The sequence below is a fragment of the Erinaceus europaeus genome, chromosome 9 (assembly GCF_950295315.1).
Source record: "Erinaceus europaeus chromosome 9, mEriEur2.1, whole genome shotgun sequence".
Lineage (NCBI taxonomy): Eukaryota > Metazoa > Chordata > Mammalia > Eulipotyphla > Erinaceidae > Erinaceus > Erinaceus europaeus.
In genome coordinates, this window is record NC_080170.1 from 119896457 (window position 1) to 119911827 (window position 15371).

General features: G+C 46.3%; 1 protein-coding gene across 6 annotated transcripts in view; it reads left to right on the forward strand.

Annotated features, from left to right (window-relative positions):
* The window catches only part of IFNAR2 (interferon alpha and beta receptor subunit 2), a 48086-nt gene that overhangs the window by 13922 nt on the left and 18793 nt on the right, over positions 1–15371 (forward strand). For 3 of the 6 annotated variants that reach the window (XM_060198647.1, XM_060198648.1, XM_016186695.2), the window contains exons 2-5: positions 4182–4268; positions 6240–6281; positions 8208–8331; positions 11957–12129. In XM_060198647.1, coding sequence (XP_060054630.1) covers positions 4214–4268; positions 6240–6281; positions 8208–8331; positions 11957–12129 — 394 coding nt within the window. In that variant the 5' untranslated portion in view covers positions 4182–4213. Of the gene's footprint in view, positions 1–4177; positions 4269–6239; positions 6282–8207; positions 8332–11956; positions 12130–15371 lie in introns of those variants that run through there. The other 3 variants (XM_060198649.1, XM_060198650.1, XM_060198651.1) reach the window with 3 other exon arrangements.

Sequence of the window (15371 nt, forward strand, 5' to 3'; positions counted from 1 at the left end):
CTTGGTGCCTGCATGATGAATCCACTGCTCCTGTGGCCTTTTTTTTTTTTTTGGAATAGGACAGAGAAATTGAGAGAGGAGGAGATAGAGAGGGAGAAAGACAGACACCTACAGAACTGCTTCACTAATTGTGAAGCAACCCCCACCCCTCCACAGGTGGGGAGCTGGAGGGACAGTGTTTTGCACCTGCAGAACAAGGGCAAAAACACACTGTTATCAGCGGGAACAAAAAGAGGAGCCAGGGGCCAGGTAGTGGCATGCCCAGTTAAGCACACACATTATAGTGCACAGGTACCCGGGTTCAAGCCCCCAGCCTCCATCTGCAGGGGGAACGTTTCACGAGCGGTGAAGCAGTGCTGCAGGTGTGTGTCTCTCTCCCTCTCTGAATCCTCCCTTCCCTCTTGATTTCTCTCTGTATCTATTTAGTAAATAAATAATATTCTAAAATAAAAATGATTAATTTTTTTAAAAGAGGGACCAGAGGCCAGATGTTTAAGTGAAAAGAACCCTCTCCCACGCCCCACCATGTGGCGTTCTATAATCCCAACGCGGTCAACACGTGTCGATTCATTCACATCACACAGGCAGCTTGTGGGTAGGTGGGTAGTTCTCGGTGGGCAGAGGTGCCTGGCTGACCCCACAGGTGGTGGAGTCTTCAGCAGGGAGGGCAACTGCTCGAGTTGTGTGTATTTATCTAAAGCAAATGCTATTGGACTGGAGAGGCAGCGTAATGGTCCTGCAAAAGGCTTTCCTACCTAAGGCTCTTAGGTCCCAGGTTCAATCCCCAGCACCACGATCAGCAAGAGCTGAGCAGGGAATCTGGGGCTTTCTCTCTGTATTTCTGTCATTAAAATAGAATAAAATAAAATACTAAAAATAAATGAATAAAATGCTATTGATTCATTGTGGGTTGACAGCACTATAAAATTTCCAGAGTAGGGGACATGGTGGTGGCGCACGTGGTTAAACGCACACATTATAGTGCACAGGGACCCAGGTTCAAGCCCCCAGTCCCCACCTGTAGGGGGGAACCTTCACGAGTGGTGAAGCAGGGCTGCAAGTGTCTCTCTGTCTCTCTCCTTCTCTGTCTCCCCCTCCCCTCTCAATTTCTCTCTGTCTCAATCCAATAATAAAAATAATAATAAAAATAAATAAAAAGATTTTTTAAAAATAAAATTTCCAGAGTGGCAGCCCTAGAGGTACAAGTGAATAAAGTGTCAGACTCTCAGGCCTGGGGCCCTAGCCGTGTGGGTGCCAGAGTGATGCTCTGCTTGTCTGTCTGTCTCTCTCTCTCTCTCTCTTCCTCCTGCGCTCTTAGGAAAGGTCTCCTGATGCTTCTTGTGTGTGTGCGCAGAATGTTATGTGTCCAACAGAATCCACTGCAGTGAAGCCACTTAGATGTCTGTTGTAGGGGCTGATATTTATAAACAGTGACTGGCTGTTTTATTTCAAAATAAGGAACTTTTCTTTGTTATAGTTATGGAAAGATTCCCCCGGCTCCCCCCACCACACCACACCTCAGGCAGGTTTTTAAGAGCAAAAGCAAAATAGAGCAGGGAAATAAAATGCTATATTGGTATAAAAGGGGAAGAGGGATAAGACTATCTATTTGCTTTTGCTTATGGATGAAAATAGTTACATCCTTACTGAATGTTACCCAGAGTTCTTAGATGCTGTGATTTTAAGAGAAATGACATAGTAAAAACCAGCTGTCAACCGGGATGAGAACAAAATGATGGTGAGCAAGACAGTGCTATTCAAGTAGCTCCTGTGTTATCCAGGACTCACTCGAAAAGACTCAAAAGCTGTTTTTTGGTTTTTCAAGAGAGCACATATTTCTGTATTAAAAAGTATTAAGAGATCCAAAAGGCCAAGAAACACACGAAAAAATGCTCCAAGTCTCTGATTATCAGAGAAATGCAAATAAAGACAAAAACAAGATACCACTTCACTCCTGTGAGAATGTCATACATCAGAAAAGGTAACAGCAGCAAATGCTGGAGAGGGTGTGGGGTCAAAAGAACCCTCCTGCACTGCTGGTGGGAATGTCAATTGGTCCAACCTCTGTGGAGAACTCTCAGAAGGCTAGAAATGGATCTACTCTGTGATCCTGCAATTCCTCTCCTGGGGATAGATCCTAAGGAGCCCAACATATCCATCCAAAAAGATCTGTGTACACATATGTTCACAGCAGCACAATTTGTAATAGCCAAAACCTGGAAGCAACCCAGGTGTCCAAAAACAGATGAGTGGCTGAGCAAGTTGTGGTCTATATACACAATGGAATACTACTCAGCTGTTAAAAATGGTGACTTCATCGTTTTCAGCCTATCTTGGATGGACCTTGAAAAAATCGTGTTGAGTGAAATAAGTCAGAAACAGAAGGATGAATATGGGATGATCTCACTCTCTGGCAGAAGTTGAAAAACAAGATCAGAAAAGAAAACAGAAGTAGAACCTGAAATGGAATTGGCATATCTCGCCAAAGTAAAAGACTCTGGGGTGGGTGTGGGTGGGTGGGGAGAATACAGGTCCAAGAAGGATTCAGAGGACCTAATGGGGGTTGTATTGTTATATGGGAATCTGGGGAATGTTATGCATGTACAAACTATTGTACTTACTGTTGAATGTAAAACATTAATTCCTCAATAAAAAAAAAGTGAAAAAAAAGTACTAATGATTTACAGGATTGTAAAATAATAGGGGTATAGTTCCCACCACATCCACAAAGTCACAGAAAAATTCTCTGTACGACCATATCTTATATCTCTTCTCAATGAATGTATCTGTATTGACATTAAAGTACACATTTCTATCAGTGATTCTTTTTATTATTATTATTATTATTATTATTATTATTTATAAAAAGGGAACGCTGAAAAGACCATAGGATAAGAGGAGGACAACTCCACACAGTTCCCACCACCAGAACTCTGTATCTCATCCCCTCCCCTGATAGCTCTCCTATTCTTTATCCCTCTGGGAGTATGGATCCAAGGTCATCATGGGATGCAGAAGGTGGGAGGTCTGGCTTCTGTAATTGCTTCCCCGCTGAACGTGGGCGTTGACAGATCGATCCATACTCCCAGTCTGTCTCTCTCTCTCTTTCCCTAGTGGGGCAGAGATGTGGGGAGGTGGGGCTCCAGGACACATTGGTGTGGTCGGTCGTCTGCCCTGGGAAGTCCGGTTGGCATCATGGTTGCTAACGGGAGTGAGACTCTTCATTGCCTGCTTGTTTTGGGTGGGTTTTTTTTGTAGGCTTCAAAGTTTGGAACCAAATGACTTACATTACCTGCCCAAAAGTCACACTGAGGACCGGGTGGTGGTGCACCTGGTTGAACACATGTATTATAATGCGCAAGGACACGGGTTCAAGCCCCGGTCCCCACCTGCAGGGACAAAGCTTTGTGAGTGGTGAAGCAGTGCTGCAGATGTCTCTCTGTCTCTCTCCCTATCACCCCCTTCCTTCTTGGTTTCTGGCTGTCCTTATCCAATAAATAAATATTTAAATTTTTTTTTTTTAAAGTTACATTGACTAGGTGGGAAATCACTCTCAGAAATTAAGGCAACGGGAGTCGGGCTGTAGCGCAGCGGGTTAAGCGCAGGTGGCGCAAAGCACAAGGACCGGCATAAGGATCCCGGTTCGAACCCCAGCTCCCCACCTGCAGGGGAGTCGCTTCACAGGCGGTGAAGCAGGTCTGCAGGTGTCTGTCTTTCTCTCCTCCTCTCTGTCTTCCCCTCCTCTCTCCATTTCTCTCTGTCCTATCCAACAACAACAACAACAATAATAACTACAACAATAAAACAACAAGGGCAACAAAAGGGAATAAATAAATAAAATAAATATTAAAAAAAAAAAGAAATTAAGGCAACACAGGGTGGGGCTATGCAAATCAACTCTCATACCTAAGACTGACTGGCTCCAAAGTCTCAGGTTCAATCCCCAGCACCACCATAAGCCAGAGCTGAACAGTGCTCTGGTAATGAAAAAAAGAAAGAGAGAGAGAAAGAAAGAGAAATTGAGGCAACACTGCTCAGGTTAAGGAAAGGCAGGTGTGTAAACAGTTCGTTCCTCGGAATGTGGGGGAAGCCTGGAAGCAGGAACTTCCCAGCGTCTTGCCTTTGCTGTCCTTATTTTCCTGGTAGACTCCTCCAAGTATTGATTATTGATTTCCTTCCAGATGAGGAAGTAAAGACTTCCAAAGGAACCAACATGCTTTGGAGCCAGAATGCCTTCAGGATTAGTCCACTGAAACTGTGTCTCTTAGGTGAGCTTTCACTTTTTATTATTGATGTATTTTTTTATGTGATAGAACAGAGAGAAATAGAGATAAGTGGGGTAGATAGGGAGGGAGAAAGACACCTCCAGACCTGTTTCACGGCTCGTGAAGTTTTCCCTCTGCAGGCAGGGGGGAGGGGACCAGGGGCTTGAACCTGGACCCTTGTGCATGGTAACGAGTGCTCTTAACTGCCTGTACCACTGCATGGTCCTAGAGGGCATTACTTGTTATCACTGCTCTTGTAGACGAGTCTTGAAGCCTCCATTAGGAGTCCCCTTCCTGTCAGGGGATAGAAAAATAGACCTTAGTAGCGGCCCAGAATTAGCGAGAGCAAAGGCTGACTTAGGAGCTAGGAAGCCTGTGACCGTGGTTTGGAGTCAGCCAACTTCATGCTCTGCCTTTATAAAACCCACCGGTAGAAAAGAAAGGTAGGAAGATGTCAGATGGAAAGTCACTTCTCTGGGGCCAGGCAGTGGCGCACCTTGTTAAGTGCACACATGTTACAGTGCTCAAGGACCCGGGTTCAAGCCCCTGGTCCCCACCTGCAGGGGGAAAGCTTCACAAGTGGTGAAGCAGGGCTGTGGTGTGTCTCTTTGTCTCTTTCCCTCTCTATCTCCCCCTCCCTTCTCAATTTAATTTTTCTCAGCCTCTATCCAATAATAAGAATAAGTAGATAAAATGTAAAGAGAGAGAGAGAGAGTCATTTCTCTGAACACGCACTCAGGGTAGAGCTTATCACTCTACTGCAATGTGCATAGCAAGAAGCCACCCCCCACCCCCATCAACTCTGTTGCCAGACTGGAATTATCTCTTTTTTGTCTCCAGAGTTATCAATGGGGCTCAGTGCCTAAACTACAAATCCACTGCTCCTGGAGGCCATTTTTCCCATTTTCATTGCCTTTGTTGTTGTCATTGTTGCCACTGCTATTGTTGTTGTTGGATAAGACAGAGAGAAATTGAGAGAGATGGGGAGACAGAGAGGGGGAGAGAAAGATAGACACTTGCAGACCTGCTTCACCACCCATGAAGTAAACCCCCTGCAGGTGGGAAGCCAGGGGCTTGAACCTGGATCCTTGAGCTGGTCCTTGCCCTTGCACTTCATGTCATGTACGCTTAATCTGCTGCGCTACTGCCCGGCCCCCCAGACTGGAGTTATCTTGAACTTGAATTTCTTCTTCCACCTCCCTTGGTAAACAGCTTTACCTTTAAAGCTCAGTAACAAGCAGCATGCTTTCCCCCACCAATTTGGAGACTTTCCCCCATATACCTGGTTCTCAGGGCACTCCTTCAACCAACCAGCCACTCAGGCCCTGTCATTAAGGTCACCTTCCAAAGAGACCTTCCTCTGGATCCACTCGGGATGGAACCTTGGCTTTGTGTACTGCTGCTTCCCACGGTGACTCTCTGAGAACCATCTGCATTTGAGCATTTCCTGTAGCCCCAGGAAGTCTGACTCCTCCAGTGTCAGGAGCACATGTGGTGTGAGGAGGTTAAGGCCCTCAGTGACAGTGATGAACAGAGAGAGGAAAGTGTTGGTGTGCCAGGCTAGCCTGAGGGTGTTTCCTCCCGGGCACGTGCTCTCTGGATTGGAGAGAACTAGACTGGAGCCAACCTAGGCTGCTGCTTACTCAGCGATGTGGGAGAGGAACCAGGAACTCTCATGGCTGAGCGGGAACGCAATGCAATGCTGCCTTTATTGATCTGCCTTTATATCTTCTGAAGAGGAAGTGGCAGGTCGGAAAAGGAAATGGGTAGGATAGGGGGTGGGGAGAAAAAAAACGCGAAAGTAGCAAGCTTCCATCTAACCAGTGGGGATTAAACCAATACCCTGCAGGCAGAGCGGGTCTCAGGCAAAACAGTAATTATGTAAATAGACCACAGCGTTAAGCAATGGAGCAGGGAGGGAGCTGGCGTAATGCCCAACATTGGTCCTTGTCTAATAAGTTGTTCTCTTCTTAGCCTGTGCCAGCTTCCTGTTTGGTATTTCCTGTGCTCTACCTGGTAAGATGTTTTCTTGACTTGACTATTATAAATACAAGGGCTGGGAGGGTGTGGTGATCATTCAGGAATCTATAAGGTGTGGCCAGGTGTTGGTGCATCTGGTAGAACATACATGCTACAGTGCTCAAGGACCCAGGTTTGAGCCCCTGGTCCGCACCTGTAGGGGCAGAGCTTCATGAGCAGTGAAACAGTGCTGCAGGTGTCTCTCTTCCTCTCAGATTTCCCCTTTCCCTCTCAAATTCTGTCTCTATTTAATAAATAATTTATAAAAGAAATCTAAAATGTGGACAGCTGGAGTTTTCACCCCAGATCTAGTCCCATTTCTGTTGAAATCTTTTTTTTCAAATGAATTCCTCTGACCCCAACCCAAAACATTCTTTGTCTCACAAAACTATTACAAGTATAATCAACTCCAGTAGCCATTTTTTAAAATATTTATTTTTATTTGAATCAGACAGACAGAAACTGGGGGGGGGGGGCAAGATAGAGAGAGAAAGAGACTCCCACAGCACTGCTTCACTCCTAGTAAGATTTCCCCATTGCGGATGGGGACCAGTGATCGATCATTTTGCAATGCCTTGGAAGGATATCCAACTCTTAGCACTCTCACAATAGAAGAATGAGGAAATACCAACTATGCCAAATAAAAAAAAAAATCCAAAAATAATTTGGCTTTAATCTGCATTCTTCCACCTGGTATCTGATACTAGATAAAGAAAGACAAGACTTTTAACTAAACTAGCCTTCCTGCCAACATAGAAATCTTCACTCCACATTAAATATGAGTCCTTGAGGGGGAGGCAGGGGGGGGGGCGGGGAAGGTAAAAGGATGAGGAAACCACAGGGAATGGAGATAATCTTCAAAATCAGAACCATAGGGAGTCAGGTGGTGGCACAACTGGTAAAGCACACATATTACCACATGTGAGGACCCAGGTTCAAGCCCCCGACTCCCCACTTGTGGGGGGGTAGTTTCACATGCAGTAGAGCAGTGCTGCAGGTGTCTCTCCTTCTCTCTGTCTCTAGCCTGCTATCAACGAGAAAGAAAGAAAGAAAGAAAGAAAGAAAGAGAGAGAGAGAGAAAGAAAGGAAGGAAGAAAGAAGAAGTCTGGGCAGTGGCATGCCTGGCAGAGTACACGTTACAGTTTGCAAGGCCTGGGGTCCAAGCCCCTGTCCCCACCTGCAGGCAGGAAGCTTCAGGGGAGGTGATGCAGTGCTGTAGGTGTCTCTCTGTCTCTCTCTTTTAAGATTTTTTCTTTTATCATTCTTTTTTTTTAAATCTTTTATCTATTTATTATTGGTTAGAGACAGAAATGGAGAGAGGAGAGGGAGCTAGAGAGGGAGAGAGACAGACAGACACCTGTACCCCTGCTTCACCAAGTGAAGCTTTCCCCCTGCAGGTGGGGACCAGGGTCTTGAACCCAGGGCCTTGCACAGTGTAAAGAGTGCATTTAAGCAAGTACACCTCTGCCTGGCCCCTTTCTCCCTCTCTGTTGTCTGTCACCTCCTTTCTGTGATGAGGTGTGGGGGAGGAGCCTGCAGTGAGCTGAGCTGCTCTGGGAGGGCTGCGGGAGGAGGTGGCACAGGGCTGACAGAAGGGGTTGTCCCAGGACCACCTGGTGACCCTCTCCCAGGGAGCCACCGAGTCAGTGAGAAATGGTCGAGCACACACTCAGTTTACACACAGTGGAGTTCCTGTTTCCGAAGCTCGCCTGGCCTGGCAGTGTGTTTCTCCTCAGCTGCTCATGTGAATTCATTTCCTGTGGGACCATCTCCTTCCTGTTTTCAAAGATGCCGTGGCCCTGCCAGGGACAATGGTCCAAATCTCAAGGATGGGTTTGCACTGTGACCTGAATCCCAGATTTCATCATTATCATCATCATCATCTCTTTTTTTTTTTTTTCCTGTCTTCCTTTTTCCTTTTAGATGCATCCAAAAAACCTTGCCACTTTAAGCTGACATTACAAAATTTTCGGTCAATCTTATCCTGGACATTTAAAAACCATTCTGTTGAACCAACTCACTATACATTGCAGTCCACAATCATGAGGTGGGTGTGACATTTTATCTCTTGCTAAATATACTATCTTTCTGTTTATGTAGGGAAGAGGTGGTCTTATTTGTGATGGAGAGTGAGTGTGTGTGTGTGTGTGTGTGTGTGTGTGTGTGTGTGTGTGTGTGTGTGTGTGTGTTCTTCAGAGCTTTAAAAGTCCAGAGACACAGCTAGGGAGATGACTCAGTGGGGAGAGCACAGGACCCCAGGTTCAGTCCCCAACACTACATATGCCAGAGCTGAGTGGTGCCTTGGCATCTCTCTAATCAGTCAATATATCTTTCTTTAAATGTAGAGATAGAAAGCTAATGGCAAGACACCCTCCTGTTTTCAGTGAGTACTTTGACAGTCCAAAGAGACTTATGTTTAGAACTGAATCTGATGTCTACAGATCAGAGCTTTAGAAGCAAAACAACAGGGAGCCAGGCGGTGGCACAGTGGGTTAAGCACACGTGGCACAAAGCTCAAGGACCAACATAAGGATGCCGGTTCGAGCCCTCGGCTCCCCACCTGCAGGGGAGTTGCTTCACAGGCGGTGAAGCAGGTCTGCAGGTGTCTTTCTCTCCCCCTCTCTGTCTTCCCCCTCCTCTCTCCATTTCTCTCTGTCCTATCCAACATTGATGACATCAACAACAATAATAACAACTACAACAATAAAACAACAAGGACAACAAAAGGGAATAAAGAAATAAGATATTTAAAAAAAAAAAAAAAGAAGCAAAACAATAATGCAGTGTAGGTTTTTCTCAATGAGTTCTCTGGCTCAGTAAGCCCAAATATTTGAGAATGCTGTGCTTTCTGAGGACATGCATCCAAAGAGTGAGTGATCAGCTGTGTCCACAGTAGGCCTCATGTTTCTTTGGTCAGGGAGCAGTGTGGATCATGACATATGCCTGGCTTAGACTAGGGTGGGAGCTGGTTCAATATCTTTCTTTTTTTTTTAAGTGATTTACTATTTATTTACCAAATTCTAAGATAACAAGGATACAATTCTACACCTTTCCCACCCACCAAAGTTCTGTGTCCCATTCCCTCCACTGGAAATTGAAATGATTTTCCCAAGATCACAGATATAAGTTGACTTGTTATTTCTAAAACTATCTGTATTTATATAAATTTGCCCATTGTTTCCTATGGACTTCCCTTCCTTTCTAAGTCACACCTGGTGCTACTTCCAAATGTCCTTCTTTTTTTTTTCTCTCTCTCTCTCTCTCTCCTCCCTCCAGATCTTGAAGTCTTGCTGGAATTGTAGTTCAGAGCCCTCTAGTCATCTTCCCCTAACGTTGTTCCCTCTCTGAGAGTTATGGACCAGCATTGTTTTGGGGCGCAGAAGGTGGGAGTTCTAATTTTTCCCATGCTTCTCCACTGAACATGGGCACTGACAGGTCTATCCAACCCCCTGGCCTGTGTCTGTCTGTCCCTAGTGGGGTAGGGCTCTGGGGAGTGAGGTTCTGGGACACACTGGTGAGGTTCTCTGCCCAGGGAGGTCAGGATAGAATCATAGTCCCATCTGTAACTTGATGGCTGAAAGGCAGTAAAATACAAAGCAAGACAATAAAATTGAACAATAAACAAGAACCAAAAGGTAGAAATGAGAATAGGGATCTTAGGGCAAAAAGAAGTGAGGAGGTCTATTTTAGGCATGTTCCTTGGGGCACATGACTTTAGTAGTTTTTGTTTGAGCTTGAAAGTTGACATGCAGGTGGACTAAAAACATTGTCTGAGAAGATATAGTCAGAATTAAGAATAGGGCTAGAAAGTGGATAGGGCAGAGAATAGCTCCCAAACTTGAAGAAAGTATATGAAGACAATTAAATGTTTACCTCATCAATCTGACCCAGTGCCCATATCTATTCATATTCAGCACAGAAGCCTGTGTAACCTCCTAGTCCCTGTCAGTCTGAGCTCACAGGCCATGGTCACTGCTGGGAACATTCTAGGCTGCTCTCATTTCAGGACCAGTTTTCCTTGAGTGGCAGAGTAGGCTGACCCAGCCTCCCTTTGGAGAGTGGGGGAGTCCTTACCACTGCTGCTCTACAGTGAGGGCAAGATCCTGGAGAGGCCCACAGGAGGGCTTGTGATGATGTTCCTGATGGAAATGACCAGTGATGGTTGGTCCAATGTCTTGCTGGATATAACTAACCAGCTGTGGCCTCTGTCCTCACATCTTGACCTCTCTGGGCTAATTCTCTTTGTAAGGGGGCTGCTACCAGGATTAGTGCCAGAATGCTTGAAGGTTTCTTAAGCTTCCTCCTCCCCAGGGCTAAATCTGGGAAACTTAGAGGGCAGCCCTCCACTCCCAGGCATTTCTTTGATCAAAGAGCCCCCTCCAGGGACCTGTTGTTGGCAGTTTCTCTGGCTTCCAGCTGTGTCAACTGCTAACTGACCCAGTGAGGCTTTCTTCATGTCTGCTCAAGCCTTCTTCTCTGCAGTAGATGACTAAATTCATCACCCACATGCCTTTCTAGAATCCGGGAGATCGGATATCTGTGAAGTGTGGATGGCTTAGGGCTGAACCGTGTGGGCTTTGCTGTAGGGCATGGGGGCCTCAGGGAGGACAGTCATGATTACTGTAGGGGATCAGGGGGGTCTGGGGCCTCTGATAGAAAAGCCCAAGGTTTGTTCATTCATTGATTCATCCAGTAAATATTTATCAAATAACTATTACAAGCCAAGAGCTAAAGTCCACCCCCAACCCCACCCAGAGCAGACAAGCTGCATGTGGACAAAGATCTCAACACACAGGAAAACAGAGAAATGTGGCAGGTGGGATGAATGGGTTAAAGAAAAAACCAACCCATGCTTAGTGGAGAAGCAGCTACAGAAGCCAGAAGTCCCACCTTCTGCTCCCCATAAACAACCGTGATCCAGACTCCCAGCAGGGATGAAGTGATAGGCTGAAGATAAGAGGACTCTGCACTCCAGCCCCATCAGCACCCAGAGACAGAGAAGAAAAAGGAGAGGGACACATGGAGGTAGTTGTGATGTCATGAGTGGTTTAGAGGGGAAGAGAGGAGTGAATCAGAAAAAGAAGGGGCAACTGTGTATAAATGTGGACAGATAGTTGTGGAGAAGATGGTTGGCCCATGTCTACAACCTTAGGGGAACTGTGGTAGATAGCAGTGGGGAGAGTGAAGATTCAGAACTCTGGTGGTGGGATGGTGTGGATTCAAACCCCTGTCGACATGTAATTCTGTAACATAAAAATATAAAAAATTTAAAAATCAACATAAAACAAAGAAAAATCAGTGTGGGAAAGAGGGGTCAGGAGAGAGGGGCTTGGCAAGATAGGGGAGGGAATCCCACTTTCTCTTTGCTTGTTTATTCACTCGTTGCTTGTTTATGTAAAAAGATCTCTTTATCTTCAGGAAAGAGAGCAAACACCCAGCTCTGGCGTATGCGATGGCAGGGATCTGACTTGGAACATCATACATGCACATCCTGCATGGCCCCTCTGTGCTGCTCCCCCCCCAGCCCCAGGTGGCCCATTCCAAATAAAGTGGGGAGGGGAGATACTTGAGCAGTGCCCCCAAGCAATGAGGAGTAGGGTGGGCATGACCGGCCACTGGGCTCAGGCAGGGCGACTGACATGTGCCTTCTCCTGTTTCTTTTCCTCCCGAAGTAAGAACGACCCTCTGGAGATGGTGGAGGGCTGCACCAATATCAGGAGACGATTCTGTGACCTCACGGACATGTGGGATGACATTGGGGAAACCTACATCCCTCAAGTGGTGGCGTTCCAAGGAAACAGAACGTTGAACAGTTGTATGGATGAAATCCGCTTAATATACAATAGTGAGTAGTTCTCTCTCTCTCTCCCTCCCTCTCCTCTCCTTTTCTGTCATCATAACACCATCAGGATGTGAAAAGGGTGACAGTCATCTAGTTAACCCAGGAGCCCCTTGAAGGTCCTGTTGTCAGTTGTTCCTTTAGCTTCCAGCTATGACTGCTGCTGGGTGACTTGGTGTCTGCTCAAGTCTCCGATTTCTGTTTCTCTTGGCAGCCCAGTGCGTCAACCATGAGCCTTTCTCAAACTTGGCTGGGGTGGGGGGGATGCGGGTGAGGGGTGTGTCATATGTCTGCATTTCGCTGTAGTTAGTAAATATATCTTTTTTAAAAAAGTGGAAGGAGGGAGTCGGGTGGTAGCACAGCAGGTTAAGCGCATGTGGCACAAAGCGCAAGGACCAGCATAAGGATCCCGGTTCAAGCCCCCGGCTCCCCACCTGCATTAGGAGTTGCTTCACAAGCGATAAAGCAGGTCTGCAGGTATCCATCTTTCTCTCCCCCTCTCTGTCTTCCCCTCCTCTCTCCATTTTCTCTCTGTCCTATCCAACAACAACAACATCAATAACAATAGCAATAATAACTACAATAGTAAACAACAAGGGCAACAAAAGAGAATAAATTAATTAATTACTTTTTAAAAAAAAAGTAGAAGGAAAGGGTCGAAGACATGACACTTCCCCCTGAAGTCCCACACAGGCAACTTCAGGGCTCTGTGAAGATGCTTCTGACTCATCCTCTGGGCCTGGCACTTCCGCGCACTGTAACAACAAGAGAGGTTGCTTTGTTTCTCTGAGATTCAATTTTTACTTAGAGAGAACAATTTGGAGAGAATAAACAGGCAGGGGGTATGGATCCGCTGCCAACGCCCATGTCCAGTGAAGAAGCAGTTACAAAAGCCAGAACTCTTACCTCTGCACCCCATAAAGAATTTTGGTCCATACCCTCAGAGGGGGAAATATTAATGGGAAATTACCAGAGGGCTATGAACTCCAATTTCCTCAGGGCTCAAAGGGGGGGGGGATAATCTACTTGTGAAAGCTGATAAATTAGATCACTGTTATCTTGACATTAATAAAAGTAGATTTATCTACAAATTTTTTTTTAAAAAATTGGTGCGAGAGTTCACTGGGTAGGTGTCCCTTACTATGTGCTTTGTCCAGGTTCAAGCCACATAGGAGGTTCTCTCTCTGTCTGTGAAAAGGGAGCTCTGAGGTGAGAAATAACACATATGCAAGATCTTGGTTGGAAGGAAGGAAGAAAGGAGAAGAAAGGTAGAAAGAAAGGAAGGAAGTTCTGGAAAGAAAGGAAAGAAAAAGAGAGAAAGTGGGAATGAAAGACAAAGGAAGACAGAGAGAAAGAAAGAAAGGGAAAGGAAGGAAGGAAGGAAGGAAGGAAGGAAGGAAGGAAGGAAGGAGGGATTTGCTGTAGGTTATGCAGTATCACTCTCTATCTCAGTGTACAAGGGACCCAGAGCTGTGAAATCATACAGATTGCAAGATCTTGATTTCAAGAAAGAAAAAGTGCTAGATGGAGAGAGACAGAGCAGGAAGAAAGAAAAGATCGACTTGCCATTGCTTTGCAGCTCTGGGAGCTTTCAGAAGTCCGTTCCCACTCCTCTCAGCCTCCAAGGCTCATCACACCCACCACCAAAGGTCAACTGCCACCCCCCCGTCAGTGACCCCTTGACCCATTCCTCCCAGCTGCGTTCCCTAGGCTTTAGTTTTCTTATCCAAAAAGGAGAACCAGTGCCAGCAGATGACTCAGCAGGGGAAAGCACATGTGAGAGGCCCTGGGCGCAACCCAGCACCAAGTAGGACCATCAGGGAAGGGAAGGAACTAAGAGCCCCATGAGAGGCTTTATGGTCGGCTCCTCTCTTTCTCTCTCTCTCTCTCTCTCTGTCTCTCAAAAATCTAGGATAAATAAAAGGCCTAGGAGGTAACTCAGCAATCTCTGAAGCATGCACAGGAGCCTGTGTTCATTTCCTGACACTGGACTTAAATAAAAAAAAATTTTTAAAGCAGAACATGGGGGATGGGCGGTAGCGCAGCGGGTTAAGTGCACATGGCGCAAAGCTCAACGGCCAGCATAAGGATCCCGGTTGGGGCCCCCGGCTCCCCACCTGCAGGGGAGTCGCTTCACAAGTGGTGAGGCAGGTCTGCAGGTGTCTGTCTTTCTCTCTCCCTCATCTTCTCATTCTCTCTCCATTTCTCTCTGTCCTATCCAACAACAAGGACAACAAAATGGGAAAGGTGGCCTCCAGGAGCAGTGGATTCATACTGCAGACACCAAGCCCCAGCGATAACCCTGGAGGCAAAACTTAATGAGTTAATTAATTAATTACTTTTTAAAAACATGAACATGATCTGACTTTTACAGTTAATTCCCCAGAGCCTCTATAGGGCAGCCATTTCATTAGGCAATAAGAGCTGCCACTTCCGGTTTATTTCACGAGCTGACAGGAAGTGAGGAGTTAGGTGGCTTGGAAGGCAGCTGCCACACCACTTGGGGCCAGTATTTCCCTGAATGCTAAGCTCCCTTCCCAGAGCGTAACCCTGTAGCCCTTGGAAGCGGAAAGACCTAGGTCTGCATGTCAGGAAACCTGCCTTGGGCAGCCCTGGAGCCCCAGACTGGCCTGCCTGGCCCTGCTTTCTCTCCCTGGGGTGCCCGTGGGACCAGCTCCCAGGTGGTTATCTCCCCTATCAGCCTCCTCCAGTGTCCTCCCTCACTGCCTGTTTCCAAGAGAGAGATTTGGTTTCGGGCGTGGGGGTTGCTTTGGCAAAATGATGGAGGCAGCTAGGTCCAGGCAACCAGGTTCAGGCACTGAGCCAGAGTTCCAGAAATGGCATTCCGTGCATGCGGACAGACAGACCCGTCTCTGTGTGTGTTCACCGAAAAGAAACAGTGGCACAACCTGGTTCTCCATACGGTAATAATGGGAACTGTGAGATCTCATCTTTCAAGACTCAAAATGGCAAGTGCTGAGAATAGAAAAACGCCCTGATTTAGAGGAAGGGTAGAAGTGTACATTGATATGGGCTGAAGTCAACTGAGAGTGTGTATTTTTAAAAGCTTTAATAAATGCCTCTTCTGATTCAGAGTGCCTTATTTGATTTTAATTTTTTATTATATTTATTTATTTATTTGGATAGAGGTAGCAGAAATTGAGGGGGGGAATAGGGAGAAAGACAGAGACACTTGCAACGCTGCTTCACCACTCGCAAAGGTTCCCCTGCCTCGACAAGTGGAGACT